This window comes from Ranitomeya variabilis, chromosome 6 (assembly GCF_051348905.1).
Source record: "Ranitomeya variabilis isolate aRanVar5 chromosome 6, aRanVar5.hap1, whole genome shotgun sequence".
Lineage (NCBI taxonomy): Eukaryota > Metazoa > Chordata > Amphibia > Anura > Dendrobatidae > Ranitomeya > Ranitomeya variabilis.
In genome coordinates this window covers 122,486,683-122,512,848 of record NC_135237.1, presented here as the reverse complement: position 1 = coordinate 122,512,848, position 26,166 = coordinate 122,486,683, and the positions used below count along the sequence as shown (strand labels likewise).

The 26,166-nt window shown below is 41.6% G+C and overlaps 1 protein-coding gene across 1 annotated transcript in view; it reads left to right on the top strand.

Moving 5' to 3' along the window:
- GADL1 (glutamate decarboxylase like 1) overlaps nucleotides 1–26,166 on the top strand; it is a 503,402-nt gene that overhangs the window by 106,930 nt on the left and 370,306 nt on the right. Inside the window, exon 2 of the mRNA XM_077268963.1 lies at nucleotides 10,595–10,767. Within this exon, the coding sequence (XP_077125078.1) occupies nucleotides 10,595–10,767 (173 nt within the window). The remainder of the gene's footprint in view (nucleotides 1–10,594; nucleotides 10,768–26,166) is intronic.

Genomic DNA, 26,166 nt, shown 5'->3' with positions numbered 1-26,166 from the left:
TGTCCCCCAAGCCTCTCACACACAGTATATTTGTCCCCACAATCCCTCACACAGTATCATGGACCCCATAGTTCCCCCACACACAGTACAATGGCCCCAATGATGTCATAGGAGAGAAGGAACTAGCCATTGGAATTTTGAAGATCGTTGCTACTAGTGGACTTTGGCAGTGACTTTTTCAGCTGAGTCGAGCAGTCATGTATGTCAAGGAATTGGAGAGAGAGCTTTACGATGAATGATCATTCGGCCAACAGCTATCTAATGTGTGTGGGAGCCTTTATTGTCTTTGGACTCCAAGATTGTCAAAAAGCATCTATTTATCTATCTATCTATCTATCTATTTATCTATCTATCTATCTATCTATCTATCTATCTATCTATCTATCTATCTATCTATCTATCTATTTAGCCCAGAACTCAACATGGCACTAGATTAAGTTTTAAATTGGTGCTTGCCCTCAATTACCAAACCACTGACTCCATCATGCAAACTCCAAAAAAAAAAACAGCCACATAGCACTGCAGAAGGATTTATGAGTGGCTAAAAAATTATTATAAATATCATCCTTTCTCATAAAGGAGATATCTATGTAGATAGATAGATAGATAGATAGATATCCCTTTATGTTATGTCACCATCATGGGTGCATGCTTGCTTTTCCTTACACTGATCTTTTTTTTAAACCCCTTACTATGTCCAGAAAATATGATTATTGTCATGCAATGAATTGACTCTGGATTATAATAAGCTATTGTTTATTATTATTATCAGTGACCTTGTGTTTGTTTTCCTGCTGAGATGTTCTTATAAGCGGCACACTTCCTATCCATGATCTTCTTAGACAGTGCCCTTTGTGATAATGCTGTTAAAAAGAATTAAATGTCTGAACTCACCTTGCTGTTGGTAATCCTAAATCCCAGTCTTAGCCCATTTATTTTTGATAATGTATCTCTGTTCCTATCCTAATCCTACACTACATAATTGAAGTTCCAGTTTAACACTTCTTCTCATGTTGTTAGAGATGAAATAAATGAAATTGCTCTTGCCGCAATATCTTTAGATTCCACTGGCCTTTACATTATAATCCATACAAATCTTCCTTTCTAAGATACAAACTCATAGTCTAAAATAAATCAATCACAGGTGACAAAGGGTTAATGATGTGTGATATGAACTCAGAGAAGTAACAACACTTTATAGCTTTCCCATACTGATGCATGTTTACACATAGAACAGATGGAAAATATTTTTTTTTTTTTCATTTCACACAGTCGAAATTTAAAAAAAAGAAAACATGACTGCCAAGTATCCTGCCAGATTTACAAAGTTTCAGAACAATGTCACTATTTCTTCTATATCACAATTACAATTTAACACCATTTTAACATTGGGATGTTTAAGAGCCGAACAAAGCCAGGCGTTTTTATGTATAGTAATGAATGTAAATGCAGGAGATGCATAGGTGGATTGGAAACGAGGAGGGTTTTATTATTATTTTTTTCAGGTTTCATGTTACCCCCACAATAACTACAGTATATGCCTTAGGCCTGTCCCACACGTCCAGATAATTCCGGTACCGGAAAAAAATCGGTACCGGAGTTATCCGTGTCCGTGTGTCCGTGAGCTCACGTAGGCCATCCGTGTGGCACACGTGCGGCAGCCGTGTGCCGCCTGGGTACCACACGGACCGTGCAGGAGAGACAGCGCTACAGTAAGCGCTGTCCCCCCAGCATGGTGCTGAAGCCGCCATTCATCCGTTCTCTCCAGCGCTCGCTGGGGAGAAGGGATGAAAAATCTTTTTTTTTTGTTGTTTTTATGTGTTTAAAATAAACTTTAGGGCATCCTCCCCCCTCCCACCCCCTGTGCGCCCGGCCACCGGCATTAAAATACTCACCCGCCTCCCTCAACGCTTGCTCTCCGCCCCGCGGCTTCTCCTGCACTGAGCGGTCACGTGGTGCCGCCCATTACAGTTGATTAATATGCGGCTCCACCTCTCATAGGGGTGGAGCCGCATATTCATCACTGTAATGGGTGGCACCACGTGACCGCTCATACAGGAGAAGCGGCAGGGCGGAGAGCAAGCGTCGAGGGAGGCGGGTGAGTATTTTAATGCCGGCGGCCGGGATTTTAATGGGTCCATGTAATACGTGCGCTCCCACGAACACTGACATGTCTCCGTGTTTGGCACACGGAGACACGGTCCGCAAAAAATCAATGACATCTGCACAGATGCATTGATTTCAATGTGTCTACGTGTGTCAGTGGCTCTGGTACATGAGGAAACTGTCACCTCACGTACCGGAGCCACTGACGTGTGAAACCGGCCTTAAACGTAGAATTCCTTAAATCCTATTCAAATGGATTTTCAATTATTAAAGGAAACCTGTCACCTGCTCTTGCCTTATAAACCCTGCCCATCACCTTTGAAATCATGCAAATACGGTTCCTACAACCCGTATATGCCCTCAGAGGTGTTACTGCATACCTTCGAAAAAATGCTTTATTCATGTTTCATATGGAAAAAAACTGATGACAGAATCCTTTTAAGCTTACCTCAACCACAAATCCGCTGTTGATATCTTCCAAAACGTAATAGTTATGTCACGGGTTTTAAGAGGCATTATAAGAATTTAGTATATAAATTAATACGTCTAGGTTAAACCAGTGTGATTGAATACTGTTAAGTTCCTTAGACTCTGCAAGAGGTTGAGTATTGGACTTTGAGGCTATGTGCACACGTTGCGGATTTTGCTGAGGATCCATGCGTTTACAGTATAATGTAAACCTATGGAAAACTCAATCCGCAGTGCCCATGCTGCGGAAAAAAACATGCGGAAACGCTGCGGGTTACATTCCACAGCATGTCAATTCTTTGTGCGGATTCCGCAGCGGTTTACACCTGCTCCATAATAGGAATCCGCAGGTGTAAAACCGCAGGCGGAATGCACAAAAAATCAGAATAAAATCCGTGGTAAATCCGCAGGTAAAATGCAGTGCCTTTTACCAGCGGTTTTCTCAAATCAGCTGCGGAAAAATCCGCAGAGCTCAAAACTACGTGTGCACATACCATGAATGTTGAGCAACTGAACATCTATTTCTCATTCTTCTGTATGAACTCTTTGTTTTATTATTACTTTCTATTGGAAGTTTATGGAATTAATTATTTTCTGACATGCACCTTACTTGTACTGCTCTGGGGGAGCTGCGTTCACTCAGCGATCCGGTGCATATGTCACCTCTGTGTGAGAGCTGACAACCTGCAGCAATGCCCAAAATCAGTGCTAGCACCGATCGCAGGCATTTAACACATCTGATGCCGCTGTCACTACTAACAGTGGAATAGATGAGCATCGCACAGGGAATGAGTTCTCTGCGTGCTTTCATCAAGACAAGGTGATGCAATGGCGTTGTCCTGATTATTTCTATGGAGACCTCCAGCCACAAGATGGCCGCAAGGTCATTCAGGGTCCTGCAGGGAAGGTGGATTGTGAGAGCCTGCTGAGAGCAGGCGCTGACATGCCTCCTTCCTTGCCTGTCTGATGCTAATGTGATATTCTGAAGTGCAGAATATCAGATCAGCAATCTGACAACATATAGTGATGTCCCAGGATGGGACAATATAAAAAAGTTTTTTTTAAAACAATCAAAAAATGTAAAAATATTTTTTAAAATCCCTAAATAAAGAAAAATAAATATGTTTCCAATAAATACATTTATTTATATATATAAAAAAAAATGAAAGTACACATATTTGGTATTGCTGCGTCCATAATGGCCAGCTTTATAAAACTGTCCCACTAGTTAACCCCTGCAGTGAACACCGTAAAAAATATCAGCAGAAAAATAAAAAAGTTATAGCTCTCAGAATAAAGCAATGCAAAAATAATTATTTTTTCTATAAAAGTTTTTATTGTGTAAAAGTGCCAAAACATGTAAAACTTTATAAATGTGGCATCGCTATAATCGTACAGACTCAAAGAATAAAACTGCCTTACCAATTTTTCCATGTGTGAAGTGGAGAAAAAAAAAACAACAAAAATAAACAATTCCTGAATTGCTGGTTTTTGTTCATTCTGCCTCTACAAAAATCGGAATAGAAAATGATAAAAATAAGTCATGTGCCTGAAAATGGTACCAATAAAAAAGTCAACTTGTCCCGCAAAAACAAGCCCTAACATGATTCTGTGGGCCAAAATATGAAAAAAGTATAGCTCTCTAAAAAATGGTGCTGCAAAAACTTCTCCTTGAAAAAAAGTGTATTTTAGTGTGTGACAGCTGCCAAAGATAAAAAAGATATGAATCTGGGATGGCTGTAATCCCACCGACTCAAAGAATAAAGTCACCTAATCACTTATACCACATGAGGAATGGCGTAAAAAAATAAATAAACTAATTCTTCACCTGCTGCGGATTTGTTCATTCTGCCTCCCAAAGATCACAATAAGGCTTGGCGCACATTTATCCTGTGCTCTACACTGAGGGCTAACACCAAGGTTTCCATGTACATCTCTGAAATACGTGATTAAGACAGAACTGCCGGTGGAAGATTCCCTATAATGAGGCAGATGGAGATACTGTGAACGCCAAAGGGCCTGTGATTCGGTGTTGTCTGTCTTTTTAGATATGCATAAAATCGCAGTCCAACATAGTTTTGTGCACCGTATGGCTAAGCAGTGCTGTACAGCCACAAATGGAGTTTTTCTATATTCAGCAGAAATTGCAGGACAAATTCTGGTGCTAATTTTACCCACTTCTTGTGTGAAAATATAAAATCTGGGGCTAAAACAAAATTTTTTGTGGTAAAAATGTACGGTAATTATTTTTTCTTTACTGCCCAATGGTATAAAATTCTGTGACCCAACAATGGTGTCAAAATTATCATTGCACACCCTAGATTAATTCATCAAGAGGTGTATTTTGTAAAATGGGGTCACTTATGAGGAGTCCTGCTGGTCTGGCACCTCAGGGGCTCTCCCATTGGTTCATGGCACCATCAAGACATAATAGTAAAATCTGCACTATAATATGGCGCGCCTTCCTTTTGAGCTTTGCAGCTTTGCGTTCTTCAAAAGTAGTTTTCACCCACACACGGGGTACTGGCAAACTTAGGAGAAGTTACACAACAAATTTTGGGGTCCATTTTCTCCTGTTACCCTTGATAAAATAAAAAATTTGGTGCTAAAAGATGATTTTTGTGGAAAAAATATTATTTTTTATTTTCACGGCTCTACGTTATAAACTTATATGAAGCACCTGGGGGTTCAAGGTGCTCAACAAACATCTATATAAGTCCCTTGAGGGGTCTGTTGGGGGTTGAGTTTCCCCCTCTGCACAGGGGGAATATCAGGCCATCTCCACTGCGGTCTCCCATTCTTCTCCTGTTGCAGTGGAGCCTGCTCAGCGGAGACGTCGGTCCCAGCGTCTCGCTCAGGCTGACTCTGTACAAAGAGTTACTGCTGCTTCTCCTGCTTCTGCCATTGAGGCCAGTGTTGGGCAGCGGCGAGCAGATGCTTCTGGGACTAAGTCCTGCTTTTCCCGTTCTGAGCATGCCCAGGGTAAGGTCTCTCAGTGGAGATCGAGGGTTACATGTTCAGATACTGCAGTCTAATCTATTGGTCCTTCTAGGAAGGTCCTGTAGGTGTGCAGGCTCTGTAGCAGCCTCTCATTGGTCTTCCTAGGAAGGTCCTGTACATGCTGCAACTATTTAAGGCTCTCATGGCCGCATGGCCATGCGATAGTGTCTTTCTAAAGTTATGTGCTTTGCGCCAGTGTGGTCATGTGAGTGGGTGTTGAGGGACCCGGCTGAAATAAGCCACTAGAATGCTGGCACCTCCGGCGAGGAGATTGTGTGCGTATGTATTCAGGGACCTGGTCGAAATAAGCCCTTAGAATGCTGGCACCTCTGGCGAGGAGTTATGTGTGCATGCATGACCACTGACTGCTCTCATTTGGGTAGTTAGCCTGTGCCTCTGTGAAGTCAATCAGGACACAGAGCTTTGCTTTCTCGGCTACTCTGTGAAACTAGCAGAGCTAGTTCATACTGCCATATAGTGCCGCCGTTTACTAGCAGCAGGTTCTCCTGCACGGTGGACCCTGGGCTGCGAACGCATCTACTTCAATAAAACATTTATATTTACTTGGTGCGTTCCGCTAGCCCTAACAGGGTCTAGTTTCCAAAATAGTGTCACTTGTGGGGTGTTTCCACTGTTTAGGCACATCGGGGGCTCTCCAAACACGATATGGCATCCTCTCTCGATTCCAGCCAATTTTACGTTCAAAACCTCAAATGGCACTCCTTCTCTTATGAGCCGTGCCGTGCACCTAAAGAGTGGTCTTCACACATGGGGTATCGGCATATTTAGGAGAAATTGCACAACAAATATCGTGGTTCATTTTCTCCTGATACCCTTGAGAAAATAAAAAAAATTGTGTCCAAATTAAAACTTTTGTGAAAAAAAGTTAAATGTTCATTTTTTCCATCCACATCGCTTCAGTTTTTATGAAGCATCTGAAAGGTTAATAAACTTATTGAAAGTGGTATTGAGCACATTGAGGGTTGCAATATTTAGAATGTTGTCACTTTTGGGTATTTTCTGTCATGTAGCCCCCAAAGTTACTTCAAATGTGAGGTGGTCCATTCCAGAGTTATGACCTCATAAAGTGACAGTTGTCAGAATTGTAAAAATTGGCCTGGTCAGGAAGGTGAATACAGGCTTCAGGGCAAAGGGGTTAATAAACCTTCCTGTTTGGACAAGAAAGTGTGTGCCTGTGTGAACGCTGCCAATTACCATTGAACTACACTACACTACTGCACTGGAATCAGAATCTCCTGATTCATTAAAAGAAAAATTCCTCTAAGTGAATATAGCACTTCTGAAAAGAGATGTGTTCTTCCGTGCACTGCCCCAGAATTAATACATTAGTCAGAGGCCGGAGAAAAATTTTAGGCATTATATAACTCTCAGCACATCATGATTTAGACAAGTTCACGCTCCTGTTCCAGCCTATCCTTCTCCAGCTGCAACCATTTTGGGGTAGCTGGGCGAAACCGACATGAAAAGACCAAAACTCACAAAATGTTTGTGTGACCCTGAGTTATGCAAATATTTTACAATGTATCTAAAAACTTTGATGAATTGGGGCCAATTTGTGTCTACATGTGAAATCCATGTAATCCTAAAATTTGCCTTGGGTGCATCGTGGGTAATCTATCCCTGTTGTTCATCAACAAAGTATTTACTTTCATTCCACTTTAATGTAGTGCATATAACATGAATATGAATGTAGCAATTATCGACTGAACACTTTAAGGTTTATTGTCATCATCACTGATCTTCAGAAGAACACTCCTCCCCAGACATCTAGCTTCCTACTAGCCGGAAGGCAATGCACTATTGATTGATTGACAATTTAGTCCAGTAGCATCATTAAGCCGCCTGTCTGAACTGTTTTAGTCACAGATGTTGCAAGCAGTTTTGTCTGCAGCAGAGGATGAGCACAAGTTGACTGCAGATGGCTGGATCCAGTGATCTGGCCAACTTCAGAACAAACCTTCATTGCTCAATAGAAAAGCACTTGTAAGCATTCTGTTCCTTTTTTAATAAGTAAATAATACATTTTACAATTTCTCAGCAATTTTAGCAATTTATCATCATAGGAATAAATCTTTAAAGTATTATATGTCATGAAGTACCAAATCTTAAAGTGACCCTTAGCATAACCTGAAAGTGTTAGTTAAAAGGGTTTATACCTTAAACAACAAATATCACTAATCCACCACTCCTTTCACAAATAGGACTTTAGGCCCCCATTCTCAGAGGGGTTCTCGGCAGCCAGATTCTCAGTAATCATACATTTGTCACATATCCTGTGATTAGGTAATGCATGTTCTTTATGTGACAACCCTTTTAAAGGGTTATGCTTAAATTAGCAAGATAATACCTATCAGCAAAATAGAGGATAACTTGTCCATTTCTGAAGGTCTGAGCAAACCAGCAATGGTCCTGAGAACAAGCTCTGGAACCCAGTAATTGGGCTCCGTATAGCCTCTACCCTCATTTGCGCTGTCATGATCCAGGCCAGGATTTGTTTTTTGCTATTCCCTCCCCGGTCGGTTCATGTGGGGGTTAACCTTCTTGACCTCTTTTTGGAATCTGTTTTGCTATTTCAGTCCACAGCTGCCTGCAGGCAGCGTCAGCTATAGTTCTTGCCCCCGGGTTGTGCGACTGACCCCGTTACACCCTGATTTGTCCTCTGCCCTTTACTCAGTTCCTCTGCCTTCCCATTCATTGCTTCCCAGCCGATTTTTCTGTGTGTCTCCCGTGCTGTGACCTTGGTATCTGACCCAGCATGTCCTCTGACCTGTTTCTCTGTCTTACATCTCTGGCATCTCTGCTCCCGACTGGCTCCGACTTCCTTGGCTTGTATCTGACCACATGTATTACTGTTTCCCCTGGTACTGTGTTTCCTGTCTGTTCCTGACCTGGCTTGTCTGACCTCTCTCTCACCACCTAGTGGTGAATGTGCTGCCGAACTGAAGTGTTACACCGTGAGTGCTACCTATCTGCCCTCTCCAGCACCCCATGGGATAGGACGCATGATACAGCGCTGCAGCAGTATTGCAGAAGCAAAGGTGTCCATGCTTGAAATCACTCCATTTATAGTCTATGGAATTTTCAGAAACAACTGAGCATTTTGCTTGACTTTCAGTGGCAGTGCCATTGACCATGAATGGAGTGAAAGTCATGGTGCAGGGGCTTCTTTGCTTCATTCAAAATGCCCTATGCAGAGCTTGTTTCCCAGTTTTCAGAGCACCATTCCCAAGGTCGCTGGGTGTCACACAGTTGAACCGACCAGTAATTAGTGAATAGGGGATGAATTTCTATCTGTGCTGCATGAAGGTTTGTTGTCTCACGGTCTCTAACATGAGTCCTGTTGATAATTAGTATATCTGTAACATGTAGATTGCATAATTTATTCATTTATTTTACTCACTTATTTATAGCACCACAGCGCTTTACAGACATTATCGACACTGTCCCCATTGGGGCTCACAATCTAGATTCTCCACACTTTGGAGTGTAGGAGGAAACTGGAGTAACCAGAGGAAACCCACGCAAACATGGGGAGAAGATCCAAAATAGTGAGCAGCATGTATCACCCACTTGCTGGTCAATCACAGTCATGAATAGTGTTGAGCATTCCGATACTGCAAATATCAGGCATCGGCCGATATTTGCTGTATCGGAATTCCGATACCGAGTTCCAATATTTTTGTGATATCGGAAATCGGAATCGGAAGTTCCCAGTGTGTGGTTCCCAGGGTCTGGAGGAGAGGAGACTCTCCTTCAGGCCCTGGGATCCATATTCATGTAAAAAATAAAGAATAAAAATAAAAAATATGGATATACTCACCCCTCCGGCGGACCCTGGACCTTAGCGGTGTAACCGGCAGCCTCCGTTCCTAAGAATGCAGTGAGTGTAGGACCTGCGTTGACGTCGCGGCTTGTGATTGGTCACGTGAGCAGTCACATGAGCGGTCACACAACCAATCACAAGCCACGACGTCATCGAAGGTCCATCACTCTGTATTCTTAGGAACGGAGGCAGACGCTTGCAGCGGTGACAGCCAGGGGCCGTCCGAGGGTGAGTATATCCATATTTTTTATTTTTATTCTAAGTTTTTTACATGTATATGGATCTCAGGGCCTGAAGGAGAGTTTCCTCTCCTTCTGACCCTGGGAACCATCCAGGATTCCTTCCGATATTTGTGTCCCATTGACTTGTATTGGTATCGGGTATCGGTATCGGCTTGATCCGATATTTTGCCGGTATCGGCCGATCCAATCCGATACCGATACTTTAGAATATCGGAAGGTATCGCTCAACACTAGTCATGAATGTTTATCTCTAAAAACATACTTTTAATAGCTGCCTGGGACCGAGCTGCACTGTGCACTGGTTGTACAAATGAATCTTCAGCAGCATCTCCCCACCTACAGGCAATAACTAGCAAGTCTCTGCCCATATGTGCAAATAGGGAGAGAATTGCCAGTCACTGTCAGCGGGTGTTTAAAAGCCACCGGGGACCTGTCTGTATGACCAGTGCACAGTGCGGCTCGGTTCCCAGCTTCTGGAGCTTCAGTACAAGGCTGTTGTGTGGCACACTTTCAAATTTCTTAGTTAAAATAGAAAAAGACTGCAAAATCTTAACAAATTCCTTGACTATGAAATAAACTATTTTACTTGATGTATCCATTTATTCAATGACAAGATCTTTTTAAAATTAGTTTCATAAATTAAATATAAAATTGTCTTGAGCTAACATTCGAGTTGTTATTCTAACTACTCTCATGATGTTGTATATGTATATGATCTCTTATTGTTGTCTGCATTTATTTCCAAAGATTAAGGCAGTAAATTTCCCATTGAACTGTCATGCATTAGACAAGATAGTGCCCCCCACTGAGCATTAAAAAGCATAAGTATGCTATTACCTTGCAGATAAAATGTTACTCTTACTTTCTTTTATATGCACTGAATACAATTTTCTGCCGGAGTTTTATTTCTAATTGAAATAATTTCGTTTTTTAGCTGAATCAAGCTCGCAGGAGACAAAAGGAATGAAAAAGAATGCGGTACTGGTGGAAGGTGTTGTACTCAATGGACCAATAATTGACTGTGTTTCTGGAGAAAAATTTGTGGAAGACGTTTTTAGGATATTAATGAATGAGGTTGTATACAAGGCAAATGATGTCACTGAAAAGGTAAAATTATGATTCCTACTAACTTTAATGTAGCATTGGGAGTCATGTCGAGATAACATCCAATAATGTATAAAATTTGACCAGTTAGCAAAATTGAGCTAAACAATGATCAAAGCTAGACACTGACCCCAGAATCAAGTCTAAAGACAAGAAGTGTGAAAATAATTATTTGCAAAACATTTTTTTAATAGATAAAATCGACTTAAAGTAAAATGCGTTGCCTCATCATGACAGAAAAGGGCACATTCCCAATAAAAAAAAGTCAAGACTTAGATACAATAGTGTCCAGTTGATCTTATAGTTTACAGATCCTTGGATATAAAAAAGTAAGTGATATAGTAATTAATGCAAATAGAAAGCTGTTTCCAAATATAAAATATAATTCATGGTGGTTACCAAGTTTATAAGTCACATATAGCTATAGTCACTGACCACTGTGATGTGTATAGAGTAACGTTATATTTAAAGCTAAATTGATAATGCAAAATGTTGGGTCCAAATAAAAAGTCATAAGCCAAAGTAATAAAGTGCATACATGTCGGTTGAATGGCCGTATATTTGGTAAAATGGACCTAAATGCAGGCACTGGAGACAATATGCAGGCTGCGTCCCTCACCCCTATACTTTTATGTATATTAAACAATGATCATATCTAACACACAATAGTTTTAAATAGTATATCCTTTATAAGAATCATTAGTATATATTGCTACAATATGCCATTCATTTATGACCTTAGGAATGGACAAAAGCCCCTTTTTACTTTTCCTTACACGGTAATGCTGCCAATTACTTAATGGCACCATGTGAATGTGGCTGTGTTGCAATTTCCTGCACCACAGATGGAGGCTACAACTGTGCAAGAAAAAATTGTTTAATGGAATCTTTACAGAAATTGCTCATTTGGGACATTGATACTGATTTACAGTGGGTACGGAAAGTATTCAGACCCCTTAAACATTTTCACTCTTTGTTTCACTACAGCCATTTGTTAAATTCAAAACAGTTCATTTTTTCACATTAATGTACACTCTGCACCCCATCTTAACTGAAAAAAACAGAAATGTAGACATTTTTTGCAAATTTATTAAAAAGGAAAAACTGAACTATTACATGGACATAAGTATTCAGACCCTTTGCGCATTATTGAGTAGAAGCACCTTTTAAGCTAGTACAGCCATGAGTCTTCTTGGAAATGATGCAACAAGTTTTTCACACCTGGATTTGGGGATCCTCTGCCATTCTTCCTTGAAGATCCTCTCCAGTTCCATCAGGTTGGATGGTGAACGATGGTGGACAGCCATTTTCAGGTCTCTCCAGAGATGCTCAATTGGTTTTAGGTCAGGGTTCTGGCTGGGCCAGTCAAGAATGGTCACAGAATTGTTCTGAAGCCACTCCGTTGCTATTTTAGCTGTGTGCTTAGGGACATTGCCATGTTGGAAGGTGAACCTTCAGCCAAGTCTGAGGTCCAGAGCACTCTGGAAGAGGTTTACATCCAGGATATCTCTAAAAAACAAAAGGGTTGAATCAGAAAAAATAGGGGTATCCACATGTCAAATGACAATCTAATTAAACCAAGTGGTACCTACACCTATTTAACCATTTTAATGGACATAGTAATAGTTCAGTACAAAATTGCATGAAAATCCGATGAAAAAAATGTACTCAAGAACCAAATATATAAAAAACAAATTTTATTAGAGAAACAAACAAAAACACAACATGACACAAAAATTACAAAAACCTGATAAGCATTAAAAAGTGGGAAACCAAAAAGCGGCATAAGAACCCACCATGTTGTAAAGAGGCACTACAAAAAAGCCTAGATAGCCCAATGGGATGCACATAGTAAATCTATAAACATTACTGCAAAGTATATCAGAACCTAAATGGATTCTAAAAGCAGATAGCTAATAACGATGTGCAAGTAATTACCTCTGGTGGGTGCTAAACGCCTGCCCCTGATGATCAAATGAATCACAAAATGCATGTAACCAGCTGATGATTGTTAAGATAAGGTGCTGAGTGCTCAGTGCAGACACATAATGCACACGTGTGCCAATATAAAAAAGGAGCTGGTTACATGCATTTTGTGATTCATTTGATCATGGTTTGCTGTTCACTATGTGGAGAGCGTTCATTACATTACCTTTCATGAAATGATTAGCGCTATCATCATTTATTCACAAAAGAGGTCTGTCTTGTCAGACTCATCATTACCATTTTTTTTGTGCACACATATTCATTCAGACTTAGTATTTTTTGTGCACACATGATTTTTTGTAGCCTCTTTTGCTATTTAGTTGCCATTTATTTATTTATTTGCATTTTGATAGTTTGTACAAGCACCGATCATACATGCGGGTGCATTCAGTTTCTTTTGTTTGTAGGATGCACCAGACACTTTATTAGCATTTGCTAGCCGGCACTTTTTGTAGCATTGTTTTGCACATAAATTGCATCATTTTTAGAATTATCATGTCAGGCTGACTATATATCTCGTTGCGCATGAAAGTTTCATCAATTGTGGCACTAATTCTTCAATCATACCTGGCTTATAAATATTCATTTGGCATTGTCCATAGGTCTCTTTGTCTGTGTGTTCTTCTTCTGTGTGGCTCTTATAGCTTGTTTGGTATTTTTACATCATTTTAATCATATTTCAATAAATGTATAATATTTTAACATTTTGCTATATCGTCTTTTCTACTCTTTATTTAAGTAGTAGTGTGTATTCATCATTGCATTTGACATTTTTTGCAAAAAAAATTTTTCACGACTGTGTTGAATAATATTATGTTATCAAGTTAGGGTTTTATAATACATGGCCTCATTGCCACATGTCCAGTTTCTTGGCATGTCCTGTTCCACAGCACTTATGTTTTGTGCGACATTTCTGTATATTTCTGTTTCTCCCTAACCAGTTGCTAATTGTATTTTAATAATAAAGTTTTGTAATTTTTCTAAATTTATATTGACCTTAGTATCATCTTTTGTGTATAGTGTTTGTTTATACAAGATGTGATGATAGGTCATAGTAGTCCGATTACCGTTACACATGGCCTTTATATAAATAATTTAGGGCGAATATCTATATCATGTGTAACTGTTATATAAGTTCTCACTATCCTATTAAGAGATACCTACTATTTGGAATTTCAGGCGAAGGAGTGAAGCTTACAACCTTTTTGCCTATTGCCTTGACAAAGAGGTATGCCTACCAGCCACATAATTATGATGCAGCTGCCATTTTACAACCCCTATAAAAATCAATTGATGATTAATTCTGACAATACTTCATTTACACCCACTAAGTAGACTCAACAAAGCAAGATTTTTTTTTTGTACAGTTTATAGTTAACAATCTTGTTCAATCATCATCAATTACTTTCCATTCGCACATAGTGATTTTCTTGCTATGCTCTTTGGCTTGCTCCAGGCAAGCTTTTACAGTTTACTATCTTGCTTAATGGTTTTGTGTAAAACAGCAGAAGGATGGATAACTCACACATATTTTTGCCATTCTGTGTGCTAAATGAGCCATATTAAATGTTTAAAAAATCCATGATAAGGGAGAATATTGTATCTAATTTGGCACAAGCTTCCAAAGGAGCAAGAAAAATATTGATCAAATGAGTCTTTCATTATATGGGACGTCTTGTATTCCTAATGATGTGCACAATTATATTTGTATATTTCTTCATAGTTTATTAGTTAACAAATTAAACATCAAGTTGAGCTTGGCTATTTTCAGAACTGCTCTCAAAGAGTTTGTTTTTTGAAGGACAAGTTGTAGTTTTGAACTGCATCGTTAATTTTATCCCATATTGTAATAAAAAAAGGAAAAAATTCAAGGGAGCTGAAATGGGAAAAAAATATAACATTTTATTATTTCATCAATGGCTCTGTGTATGATTTTATTTTTTTTCTCACTAAGCAGTAGTGCAATGTTTTCATTACTGTTCATGACAGATTGTTTCCTTTTGGTGTTTAACATATGGGTTAAATAATTTATAATTTAATTCTACAAACAACTTAATTTTTAAAACGGGGAAGTGTTGTGATTTAAAGAAGTCCTTTCACTAGGTAAAAAGTGGTCAGTTTTTGCTTTTATTTTATTCCAACTGCTCCCCTGACTAAGCCATTTCTTGTTTGTTTTTTAAATCCACCATATGGTTTTTAAGATATAGCCATTTTTAATGCAAATTTTTATGGTCCTTACCAACAGTGCATTGCTTACAGGGTAATAAAGCAGGGCAGTCTGGGGACATGACATAAGGAAATCCTGTCAGTCATGTCCCTATAAAAAAATCATGCAAGTAGCACTAACATTACAGGGCCCATATCTCGAAAGCAAAATGGTGGATTTAAAAATAATTAATTACTCTGTTGAGTAGCTAGAATAAAATAAAAGCAAAATCTATACATTATTTTAACCGGTGACAGGTCCTCTTCAAACTTTTATGATTTTAGCTTTCAATGCTTTTTAAAACATCTTTTTTTCTCATTTTTACATTATTTTTAATCCCTTTAACCCCTTCATGACCCAGCCTATTTTGACCTTAATGACCTGGCCATTTTTTTGCAATTCTGACCAGTGTCCCTTTATGAGGTAATAACTCAGGAACGCTTCAACGGATCCTAGCGATTCTGAGATTTTTTTTTTTTCGTGACATATTGGGCTTCATGTTAGTAGTAAATTTAGGTCGATAATTTTTGCATTTATTTGTGAAAAAATCAGAAATTTGGTGAAAATTTAGCAATTTTCAAATTTTGAATTTTTACTCTGTTAAACCAGAGTTATGTGACACAAAATAGTTAATAAATAACATTACCCACATGTCTACTTTACATCAGCACAATTTTGGAAACAAAATTTTTTTTTGCTAGGAAGTTATAAGGGTTAAAATTTGACCAGCGATTTCTCATTTTTACAACAAAATTTACCAATCCATTTTTTTTAAGGACCACCACATATTTGAAGTTAGTTTGAGGGGTCTATATGGCCAAAAATACCCAAAAATGACACCATTCTAAAAACTGCACCCCTCATGGTGCTCAAAACCACTTACAAGAAGTTTATTAACCCTTCAGGTGCTTCACAGCAGCAGAAGCAACATGGAAGGAAAAAATGAACATTTCACTTTTTAGTCACAAAAATGATCTTTTAGCAACAATTTTTTTTTTATTTTCTTAAGGGTAAAAGGAGAAACTAGACCCAGAAGTTATTGTACAATTTGTCCTGAGTATGCCGATACCCCATATGTTGGGGGACCACTGTTTGGGCGTACGACAGGGCTCGGAAGGAAAGGAGCGCCATTTGACTTTTTGAATGAAAAATTGGCTCCAATCTTTAGCAGACACCATGTCGCATTTGGAGATCCCCTGTGTGCCTAAATATTGGAGCTCCCCCACAAGTGACCCCATTTTGGAAACTAGACCCCCCAAGGAACTTATCTAGATGCATAGTGAGCACTTTCAACCCCCAGGTGCTTCACAAATTGATCGGTAAAAATGAAAAAGTACTTTTATTTCATAAAAAATTTATTTTAGCCTCAATTTTTCATTTTCCCATGGGTAACAGGATAAAATGGATCCTAAAATTTGTTGGGCAATTTCTCCTGAGTACAGCGATACCTCACATGTCGGGGCAAACCACTGTTTGGGCACGCGGCAAGAGCCCCTGATGTGCCTAAACAGTAGAAACCCCCCACATGTGACCCCATTTTGGAAACTAGACCCCCCAAGGAACCTATCTAGATGTGTGGTGAGCATCTTGAAGCCCCAAGTGCTTCACAGATGTTTATAGCGTAGAGACGTGAAAATAAAAAATATTTTTTATTCCTCAAAAATGATTTTTTAGCCCACAATTTCTTGTTTTCACAAGGGTAACAGGGGAAATTGGACCCCAAAAGTTGTTGTCCAGTTTGTCCTGAGTACGCTGATACCCCATATGTGGGGGGAACCACTGTTTGGGCACACGTCGTGGCGTGGAAGGGAAGTAGTGACGTTTTGAAATGCAGACTTTGATAGAATGGTCTGCGGGCATCATGTTACATTTGCAGAGCCCCTGATGTGCCTAAACAGTAGAAACCCCCCACAAGTGACCCCATTTTGGAAATTAGATCCCCCAAGGAACTTATCTTGATGTGTAGGGAGCACTTTTTACCCCCAAGTGCTTCACAGAAGTTTGTAACGCAGAGCCATGAAAATAAAAAATATTTTTCTTTTCCTCAAAATTGATTTTTTAGTCCGCAATTGTTTATTTTCACAAGGGTAATAGGACCCCAAAAGTTGTTGTCCAGTTTGTCCTGAGTACACTGGTACCCCATATGTGGGGGTAAAACCACTATTTGGGCACACGTTGGGGCTCGGAAGGGAAGTATTGACGTTTTGAAATGCAGACTTTGATGAAATGGTCTGCGGGTGTCATGTTGTCCAGTTTGTCGTGAGTACACTGGTACCCCATATGTGGGGGTAAAACCACTATTTGGGCACACGTTGGGGCTCGGAAGGGAAGTATTGACGTTTTGAAATGCAGGCTTTGATGAAATGGTCTGCGGGTGTCATGTTACATTTGGAGAGCCCTTGATGTGCCTAAACAGTAGAAACCCCCCACAAGTAGCCCCATTTTGGAATATAGACCCCCAAGGAACTTATCTAGATGTGTGGTGAGCACTTTGAACTCCCAAGTGCTTCACAAAATTTTATAACGTAGAGCAGTGAAAATAAAAATCATTTTTTCCCCACAAAAATAAATTTTTAGCCCCCAATTTTTTATTTTCCCAAGGGTAACAGGAGAAATTAGACCCCCCAACGTTCTTCTGCAATTTTTCCAGAGTAGGTTTATGCCCCATATGTTTGGGTAAACCACTGTTTGGGCACATTTTGGGGCTTGGAAGGGAGGGAGCACCATTTGACTTTTTGAACGCAAGATTGGCTATAATCAGTGGTGGCACCATGTCACGTTTTGGACCCCCTGATATGCCTAAACAGTGGAAACCCCTCAATTCTAACTCCAACACTAACCCCAACACACCCCTAACCCTAATCCCAACCCTAACCATAACGCTAATCACAACCCTAACCCCAACACACCCCTAACCCTAATCCCAATCCTAACCATATCCCTAACCACAAGCCTAACCCTAACCCCAACATACCCCTAACCCTAATCTTAACCCTAATCCCAACCCTAACTCTAATTCCAACCCTAACCCTAAGGTTATGTGCCCACGTTGCGGATTTGCGTACAGATTTTTCTGAACCATTTTTGAAAAATCTGCATGTAAAACACACTGCATTTTACCTGCGGATTTCCTGCAGTTTTACACCTGCGGATTCCTATTGAGGAGCAGGTGTAAAACGCTGCGGAATCCGCAAAAGAATTGACATGCTGAAGAAAATACAACTCAGCGTTTCTGCGTGGTATTTTCCGCACCATGGGCACAGCGGATTTGGCTTTCCATAGGTTTACATGGTACTGTACAATGCATGGAAAACTGCTGCGAATCCGCAGCGGCCAATCCGCTGCGGATCCGCAGCCAAATCCACACCGTGTGCACATACCCTAATCACAACCCTAACCTCAACACACCCCTAACCCTAATCCCAAAACTAATCATAGCCCTAACCCCAACACACCCCTTACCCTAATCCCAACTTTAACCACAAGCCTAACCCTAACCCCAACACACCCCTTACATTAATCTTAACCCTAATTCCAACCCCAACTCTAATCCCAACCATAACTCTAATTCCAACCCTAACCCTAAGGCTATGTGCCCACGTTGCAGATTTGTGTGCAGATTTTTTCGCACCGTTTTTGAAAAATCCGCAGGTAAAACACACTGCATTTTACCTGCGGATTTCCTGCGGTTTTACATCTGCGGATTCCTATTGAGGAGCAGTTGTAAAACACTGCAGAATCCACAAAAGAATTGACATGCTGTGGAAAATACAACTCAGCATTTCCACGCGGTATTTTCCGCACCATGGGCACAGCGGATTTGGTTTTCCTTAGGTTTACATGGTACTGTACAGCGCATGGAAAACTGCTGCGAATCCGCAGCGGCCAATCTGCTGCAGATCCGCAGCCAAATCCACAGTGTGCACATACACATACCCTAATTCAAACCCTAACCCTAATTCTAACCCTAACCCTAATTGCAACCCTAACACTAGTTCTAACCCTAACCCTAGTTCTAACCTTAACTCTAACCCTAACACTAGCCCTAGCCCTAGCCCTAACCCTAGTGGAAAAATAAAAATAAATATATTTATGCTGCTCTCTACCTATGGGGTGATAATGGGGGGGCTATTTACTATTTTTTATTTTGATCACTGTGATAAAACCTATCACAGTGATCAAAATGAATGAACGAATCTGCCAGCCGGCATGCGTAGTGCGCCCGCCATTTTGGAAGATGGCGGTGCCCATGCTACAAGCTGGATGGACACCGGGAGGGACTCCGGGACTCTGGAAGTATGGGGGGTGGGACTGGACAGCAGGGGGTGCCGGACAGGATGGGGGGGGTGGAGGGGAGAGGATGGCATGGAGGACATAACGTAGGGGTAGGAAAGTGGTAGGAAAGACTGACAGAGGTGGCAGATCACCGCTGTCAGTAAGTAGCAGGGTCTGATCGGTGTCTCCAGCCATGGCTGATGACATGGCATCATCGGCCATGGCTGGATTGTAATATTTCACCAAGTTTCATTGGTAGAATATTACAAATTGCTCTGATTGGCTGTTGCACTTTCAACAGCCAACCAGAGCGATCGTAGCCACAGGGGGGCAAAGCCTCCACCCTGGGCGGAAGTACCACTCCCCCTGCTCCTGTAGGTCGGGTGAAATTGGAGTTTACCCTTTCACCCGGCCTGCAGGAACGCGATCATTCTGTGACACAGCATATGCATCACAGGTCGGATTGGCACCGACTTTCATGATGCATACGCTGGGTCACAGGTCGTGAAGGGGTTAAAGTACTTGAGACTACAATCACTTGGTCACTTAAGCATGCACTACCTGACAGAAGTTATGTCGCTTATCCATGTTATGTAAATAAAAGCTTATAACCTGACGTTAAATTCATCCATTGGTTGGATAAATTATTCTTTTGAAAGCTGAAACCCTCCGAAATGTGGTTTAGGTTAAAAAAATAAATTGGCATCAATGCAGAAATATTGAACAGTTAATGGACACAGAATGGTCAGATTTTGGCAAGACAAAAGTTTTGTCGCCTGGTCATATAATGCACCCAATCCTAGTTTACATCCTCACCTGTGCTCAGCAAGTGATCGAGTAATTAGTTTGTGTGTGTAAAAAAAGAAACCCAGCACCCCAGAACTTCACTTGAATTGCAACTTGAGCTCTGACAACATGCCAAAAATTTACCTAAGAGGTATCAAGAGGTTATCAAGAGGCTGAAGACCAGATCCACTGCAGAGGTGGCTGACACCTTTAATGTGTCTCAGCATCAAATACAAAGAATTAAAAAAAGATTTGAAGAGACTGGAGATGTGTTTGACAAGCCCAGGTCCGGCAGACCCCGCAAGACAACTGCTCAGGAAGAACGTTAGTTGGTTAGAAAATCTAAAGCAAGTCCCTCTTCCACTGCAGCAGAGCTCCAACATACCTTGTCACTTCAAGTCCCTGTGTCAACTAGAACAGTTTGTAGGATTCTGTCTCGAAATGGCCTCCATGGTCAAATCAGTGCCCAGAAGCCAGCACTAAACAAAAGGCAAATAAAAAACCGTGTGGCATTTACAAAGTCCCACAGCCTGTGTTGTGAATCCGCTTTTTGGGCTCCCCTGGTGGTTGCTGGTGGTACTGGTGACTTGTGTGTGCTTTGCTGTCTCAGTTCACCTGCTCCCATCAGTGTTTGGGAGTTTCCTATTTAGCCTTGCTCTCCAGTCATTTCCTTGCCGGTCATCATTATAACCAGAGCCTTCGGTTGCATGTTCCTGCTACTAGTCTGCTGATCAGCTAAGTGGACTTTGTCCTTTTGTTTTGTATCTTTTGTCCAGTTTGCAGTTTTTGTTATTCTCTGTAGCTGGAAGCTCTTGCGGGCTGAAATTGCCACTCCTGTGTCATGAGTTGACACAGGAGTTTTAAAGTAATTTCAGGATGTTTTTTTGAAAGGGTTTTCAGTTGACCGTGAAGTCCTCTTTTGTATCATTCTGCTATCTAGTATGTGGACCTCTCTTTGCTAAATCTACTTTCATACTGTGTATGTCTTTTCCTCTTAACTCACCGTTATTACATGTGGGGGGCTGCTATCATCTTTTGGGGTATTTCCCTAGAGGTAAGCCAGGTCTGTTCCTTCCTCTACCAGGCGTAGTTAGTCCTCCGGCTGGCGCGTGGCATCTAGGAAGTCGTAGGTATGCTCCCTGGCTACTATTAGTTGTGTGGTAGATTTAGCTCACGGTCAGCTCGAGATTCCATCACCCAGAGCTCGTCCGTTATTTTTGTGTTCTGATGTTTCCCTGCCATTGGGAATCATGACAGTATGACCGGCCAATGTTAAAGTTATTGGCAGAAGAAAGGAGAGAAAAAAGAAGTCTGTAGATTTTTTTTTTTTTTTGTTTCCCCCCTATGCTTGCTCCATAGTTGGATCAGTTGTATTTCAGCTCTAATTACAGCCTTTGCCTTTCTCTCCTTCTAATCCTTGAATGGCTCTGATCTCACCTGTTTAAAGATGGACCCTCAGAGTTTGGCTGTAGGTTTAAATGATCTTGCTACCAAGGTTCAAAATTTACAAGATTTTGTTATACATACTCCGATGTCTGAACCTAAAATTCCTACACCAGAGGTGTTTTCCGGAGATAGATCTCGGTTCCTGAATTTCAAATATAATTGTAAATTGTTCCTTTCTCTCAGATCTCACTCCTCTGGAGATCCTGTCCAGCAGGTTATGATTGTAATCTCTTTGCTGCGAGGTGACCCTCAAAATTGGGCATTTTCATTGACACCAGGGGATCCTGCGTTGCTCAATGTGGATGCGTTTTTTCTGGCTTTAGGGTTGCTTTATGAGGAACCTAATTTGGAGATTCAAGCTGAAAAAGCTTTGATAGCCCTATCTCAAGGGCAAGATGAAGCTGAGATATACTGCCAAAAATTTCGTAGATGGTCTGTGCTTACTCAGTGGAATGAGTGCGCCCTAGCAGCAAATTTCAGAGAGGGCCTTTCTGATGCCGTTAAAGATGTTATGGTCGGGTTCCCTGCGCCCACAGGTCTGAATGAGTCCATGACAATGGCTATTCAGATTGATCGGCGTTTGCGGGAGCGGAAACCCGTGCACCATTTGGCGGTATCTTCTGAAGAGACGCCAGAGAAAATGCAATGTGACAGAATTCTGTCCAGAAGCGAGCGGCAGAATTATAGGCGTAAAAATGGGTTATGCTTCTATTGTGGTGATTCTGCTCATGTTATATCAGCATGCTCTAAACGTACAAGGAAGGTTGACAAGTCTATTTCAATTGGCACTTTACAGTCTAAATTTATTCTGTCTGTAACCTTGATTTGTTCATTATCAGTTATTACCGTGGATGCCTATGTGGACTCTGGCGCCGCTCTGAGTCTTATGGATTGGTCCTTTGCCAGGCGCTGTGGGTTTGATTTAGAGCCTCTGGAAGTCCCTATACCTCTGAAGGGTATTGATTCTACGCCTTTGGCTTGTAATAAACCACAATTCTGGACGCAAGTGACTATGCGTATGACTCCAGACCATCAGGAGGTGATTCGCTTCCTTGTGTTGTACAATTTGCATGATGTTTTGGTGCTTGGATTACCATGGTTACAATCTCATAACCCAGTCCTTGACTGGAAAACAATGTCTGTGTTAAGCTGGGGATGTCGGGGGGCTCATGGGGACATACCTTTGGTTTCCATTTCGTCATCTATTCCCTCTGAGATTCCGGCATTTTTGTCTGATTATCGTGATATTTTTGAGGAGCCAAAAATTGGTTCACTCCCTCCCCACAGAGATTGTGATTGCGCCATAGATCTGATTCCTGGCAGTAAATTTCCAAAGGGTCGTTTGTTTAACTTATCTGTACCTGAACATGCTGCTATGCGAGAGTATATTAAGGAGTCCCTGGAAAAGGGACATATTCATCCTTCTTCATCTCCTTTAGGAGCTGGTTTTTTCTTTGTATCTAAAAAGGATGGCTCTCTGAGGCCTTGTATTGATTATCGACTCCTGAATAAAATTACAGTCAAATATCAGTATCCGTTGCCTTTGCTGACTGATTTGTTTGCTCGCATAAGGGGGCTAAGTGGTTCTCTAAGATTGATCTTTGTGGGGCGTATAATTTGGTGCGAATTAAGCAGGGGGATGAGTGGAAAACCGCATTTAATACGCCTGAGGGCCATTTTGAGTATTTAGTAATGCCTTTCGGCCTTTCTAATGCACCTTCAGTCTTTCAGTCCTTAATGCATGATATTTTCCGTGAATATTTGGATAAATTTATGATTGTGTATTTGGATGATATTTTGATTTTTTCTGATGACTGGGAGTCTCATGTTCAACAGGTCAGGAGGGTTTTTCAGGTTTTGCGGGAGAATTCTTTGTGTGTAAAGGGTTCAAAGTGTGTTTTTGGGGTTCAAAAGATTTCCTTTTTGGGGTACATTTTTTCCCCTTCTTCTATTGAGATGGACCCTGTCAAGGTTCGGGCTATTTGTGACTGGACGCAGCCTACTTCTCTTAAGAGTCTTCAGAAATTCTTGGGCTTTGCTAATTTTTATCGTCGATTTATAACTGGTTTTTCTGGCGTTGCTAAACCTCTGACGGATTTGACCAAAAAGGGTGCTGATGTTGCCAATTGGTCCCCTGCTGCTGTAGAGGCCTTTCGGGAGCTTAAGCGCCGCTTTTTGTCTGCCCCTGTGTTGCGCCAGCCTGATGTTTCTCTTCCCTTTCAGGTTGAGGTCGATGCTTCCGAGATCGGAGCGGGGGCGGTTTTGTCGCAGAAAAGTTCCGACTGCTCAGTGATGAGACCTTGTGCGTTCTTTTCTCGAAAATTTTCGGCCGCCGAGCGAAACTATGATGTTGGTAATTGGGAGCTTTTGGCCATGAAGTGGGCATTTGAGGAGTGGCGTCATTGGCTTGAGGGTGCCAGACATCAGGTGGTAGTTTTGACTGATCACAAGAATCTGATTTATCTAGAGTCTGCCAGGCGCCTGAATCCTAGACAGGCACGATGGTCGTTGTTTTTTTCTCGGTTTAATTTTGTGATTTCATACTTACCGGGTTCTAAAAATGTTAAGGCTGATGCTCTTTCTAGGAGTTTTGAGCCTGACTCTCCTGGGGATTCTGAACCTGCTGGTGTCCTTAAGGATGGGGTGGTTTTGTCTGCTGTCTCCCCAGATCTGCGACGTGCTTTGCAAGAATTTCAGGCGGATAGACCTGATCGTTGTCCGCCTGGTAGACTGTTTGTTCCTGATGATTGGACCAGTAGAGTCATCTCGGAAGTTCATTCTTCTTCGCTGGCAGGTCATCCTGGAATTTTTGGTACCAGATATTTGGTGGCTAGATCCTTCTGGTGGCCTTCCCTGTCTCGGGATGTGCGTGTTTTTGTGCAGTCTTGTGATGTGTGTGCTCGGGCCAAGCCTTGTTGTTCTAGGGCTAGTGGGTTATTGTTGCCCTTGCCTGTTCCGAAGAGGCCTTGGACGCACATCTCTATGGACTTTATTTCTGATCTCCCTGTTTCTCAGAAGATGTCTGTCATCTGGGTGGTGTGTGACCGTTTTTCTAAAATGGTTCATTTGGTACCATTGCCTAAGTTGCCTTCCTCATCTGAGTTGGTCCCTCTATTTTTTCAAAATGTGGTTCGCTTGCATGGTATTCCGGAAAACATCGTTTCTGACAGGGGAACCCAGTTCGTGTCTAGATTTTGGCGGGCATTCTGTGCCAGGTTGGGCATTGATTTGTCTTTTTCGTCTGCATTCCATCCTCAGACTAATGGCCAGACGGAGCGAACTAATCAAACTTTGGAGACTTATTTGAGGTGTTTTGTGTCTGCGGATCAGGATGACTGGGTTGCCTTTTTGCCGTTGGCAGAATTTGCTCTTAATAATCGGGCTAGTTCTGCCACTTTGGTTTCTCCTTTCTTTTGCAATTCAGGGTTTCATCCTCGTTTTTCATCTGGTCAGGTGGAATCTTCGGATTTTCCTGGAGTGGATGCGGTGGTGGATCGGTTGCATCAGATTTGGGGACAAGTGGTGGACAATTTGAAGTTGTCCCAGGAGAGGACTCAGCAGTTTGCTAACCGCCGTCGTCGTGTTGGTCCTCGCCTTCGTGTTGGGGACTTGGTGTGGTTGTCTTCCCATTTTGTCCCTATGAGGGTTTCTTCTCCTAAGTTTAAGCCTCGGTTCATCGGTCCTTATAGGATTTTGGAGATACTTAGCCCTGTGTCCTTTCGTTTGGACCTCCCGGCATCTTTCGCTATCCATAATGTATTCCATCGGTCGTTGTTGCGGAGATATGAGGTACCGGTGGTTCCTTCTACTGAACCTCCTGCTCCTGTGCTGGTGGAGGGTGAATTGGAGTACGTTGTAGAGAAGATCTTGGATTCCCGTATTTCCAGACGGAGACTTCAGTATCTGGTTAAATGGAAGGGCTATGGTCAGGAAGATAATTCTTGGGTAACTGCCTCTAATGTTCATGCCTCGGATTTGGTTCGTGCCTTTCATAGGGCTCATCCAGATCGCCCTGGCGGTTCTCGTGAGGGTTCGGTGCCCCCTCCTTAAGGGGGGGGTACTGTTGTGAATCCGCTTTTTGGGCTCCCCTGGTGGTTGCTGGTGGTACTGGTGACTTGTGTGTGCTTTGCTGTCTCAGTTCACCTGCTCCCATCAGTGTTTGGGAGTTTCCTATTTAGCCTTGCTCTCCAGTCATTTCCTTGCCGGTCATCATTGTAACCAGAGCCTTCGGTTGCATGTTCCTGCTACTAGTCTGCTGATCAGCTAAGTGGACTTTGTCCTTTTGTTTTGTATCTTTTGTCCAGTTTGCAGTTTTTGTTATTCTCTGTAGCTGGAAGCTCTTGCGGGCTGAAATTGCCACTCCTGTGTCATGAGTTGACGCAGGAGTTTTAAAGTAATTTCAGGATGTTTTTTTGAAAGGGTTTTCAGTTGACCGTGAAGTCCTCTTTTGTATCCTTCTGCTATCTAGTATGTGGACCTCTCTTTGCTAAATCTACTTTCATACTGTGTATGTCTTTTCCTCTTAACTCACCGTTATTACATGTGGGGGGCTGCTATCATCTTTTGGGGTATTTCCCTAGAGGTAAGCCAGGTCTGTTCCTTCCTCTACCAGGCGTAGTTAGTCCTCCGGCTGGCGCGTGGCATCTAGGAAGTCGTAGGTATGCTCCCTGGCTACTATTAGTTGTGTGGTAGATTTAGCTCAC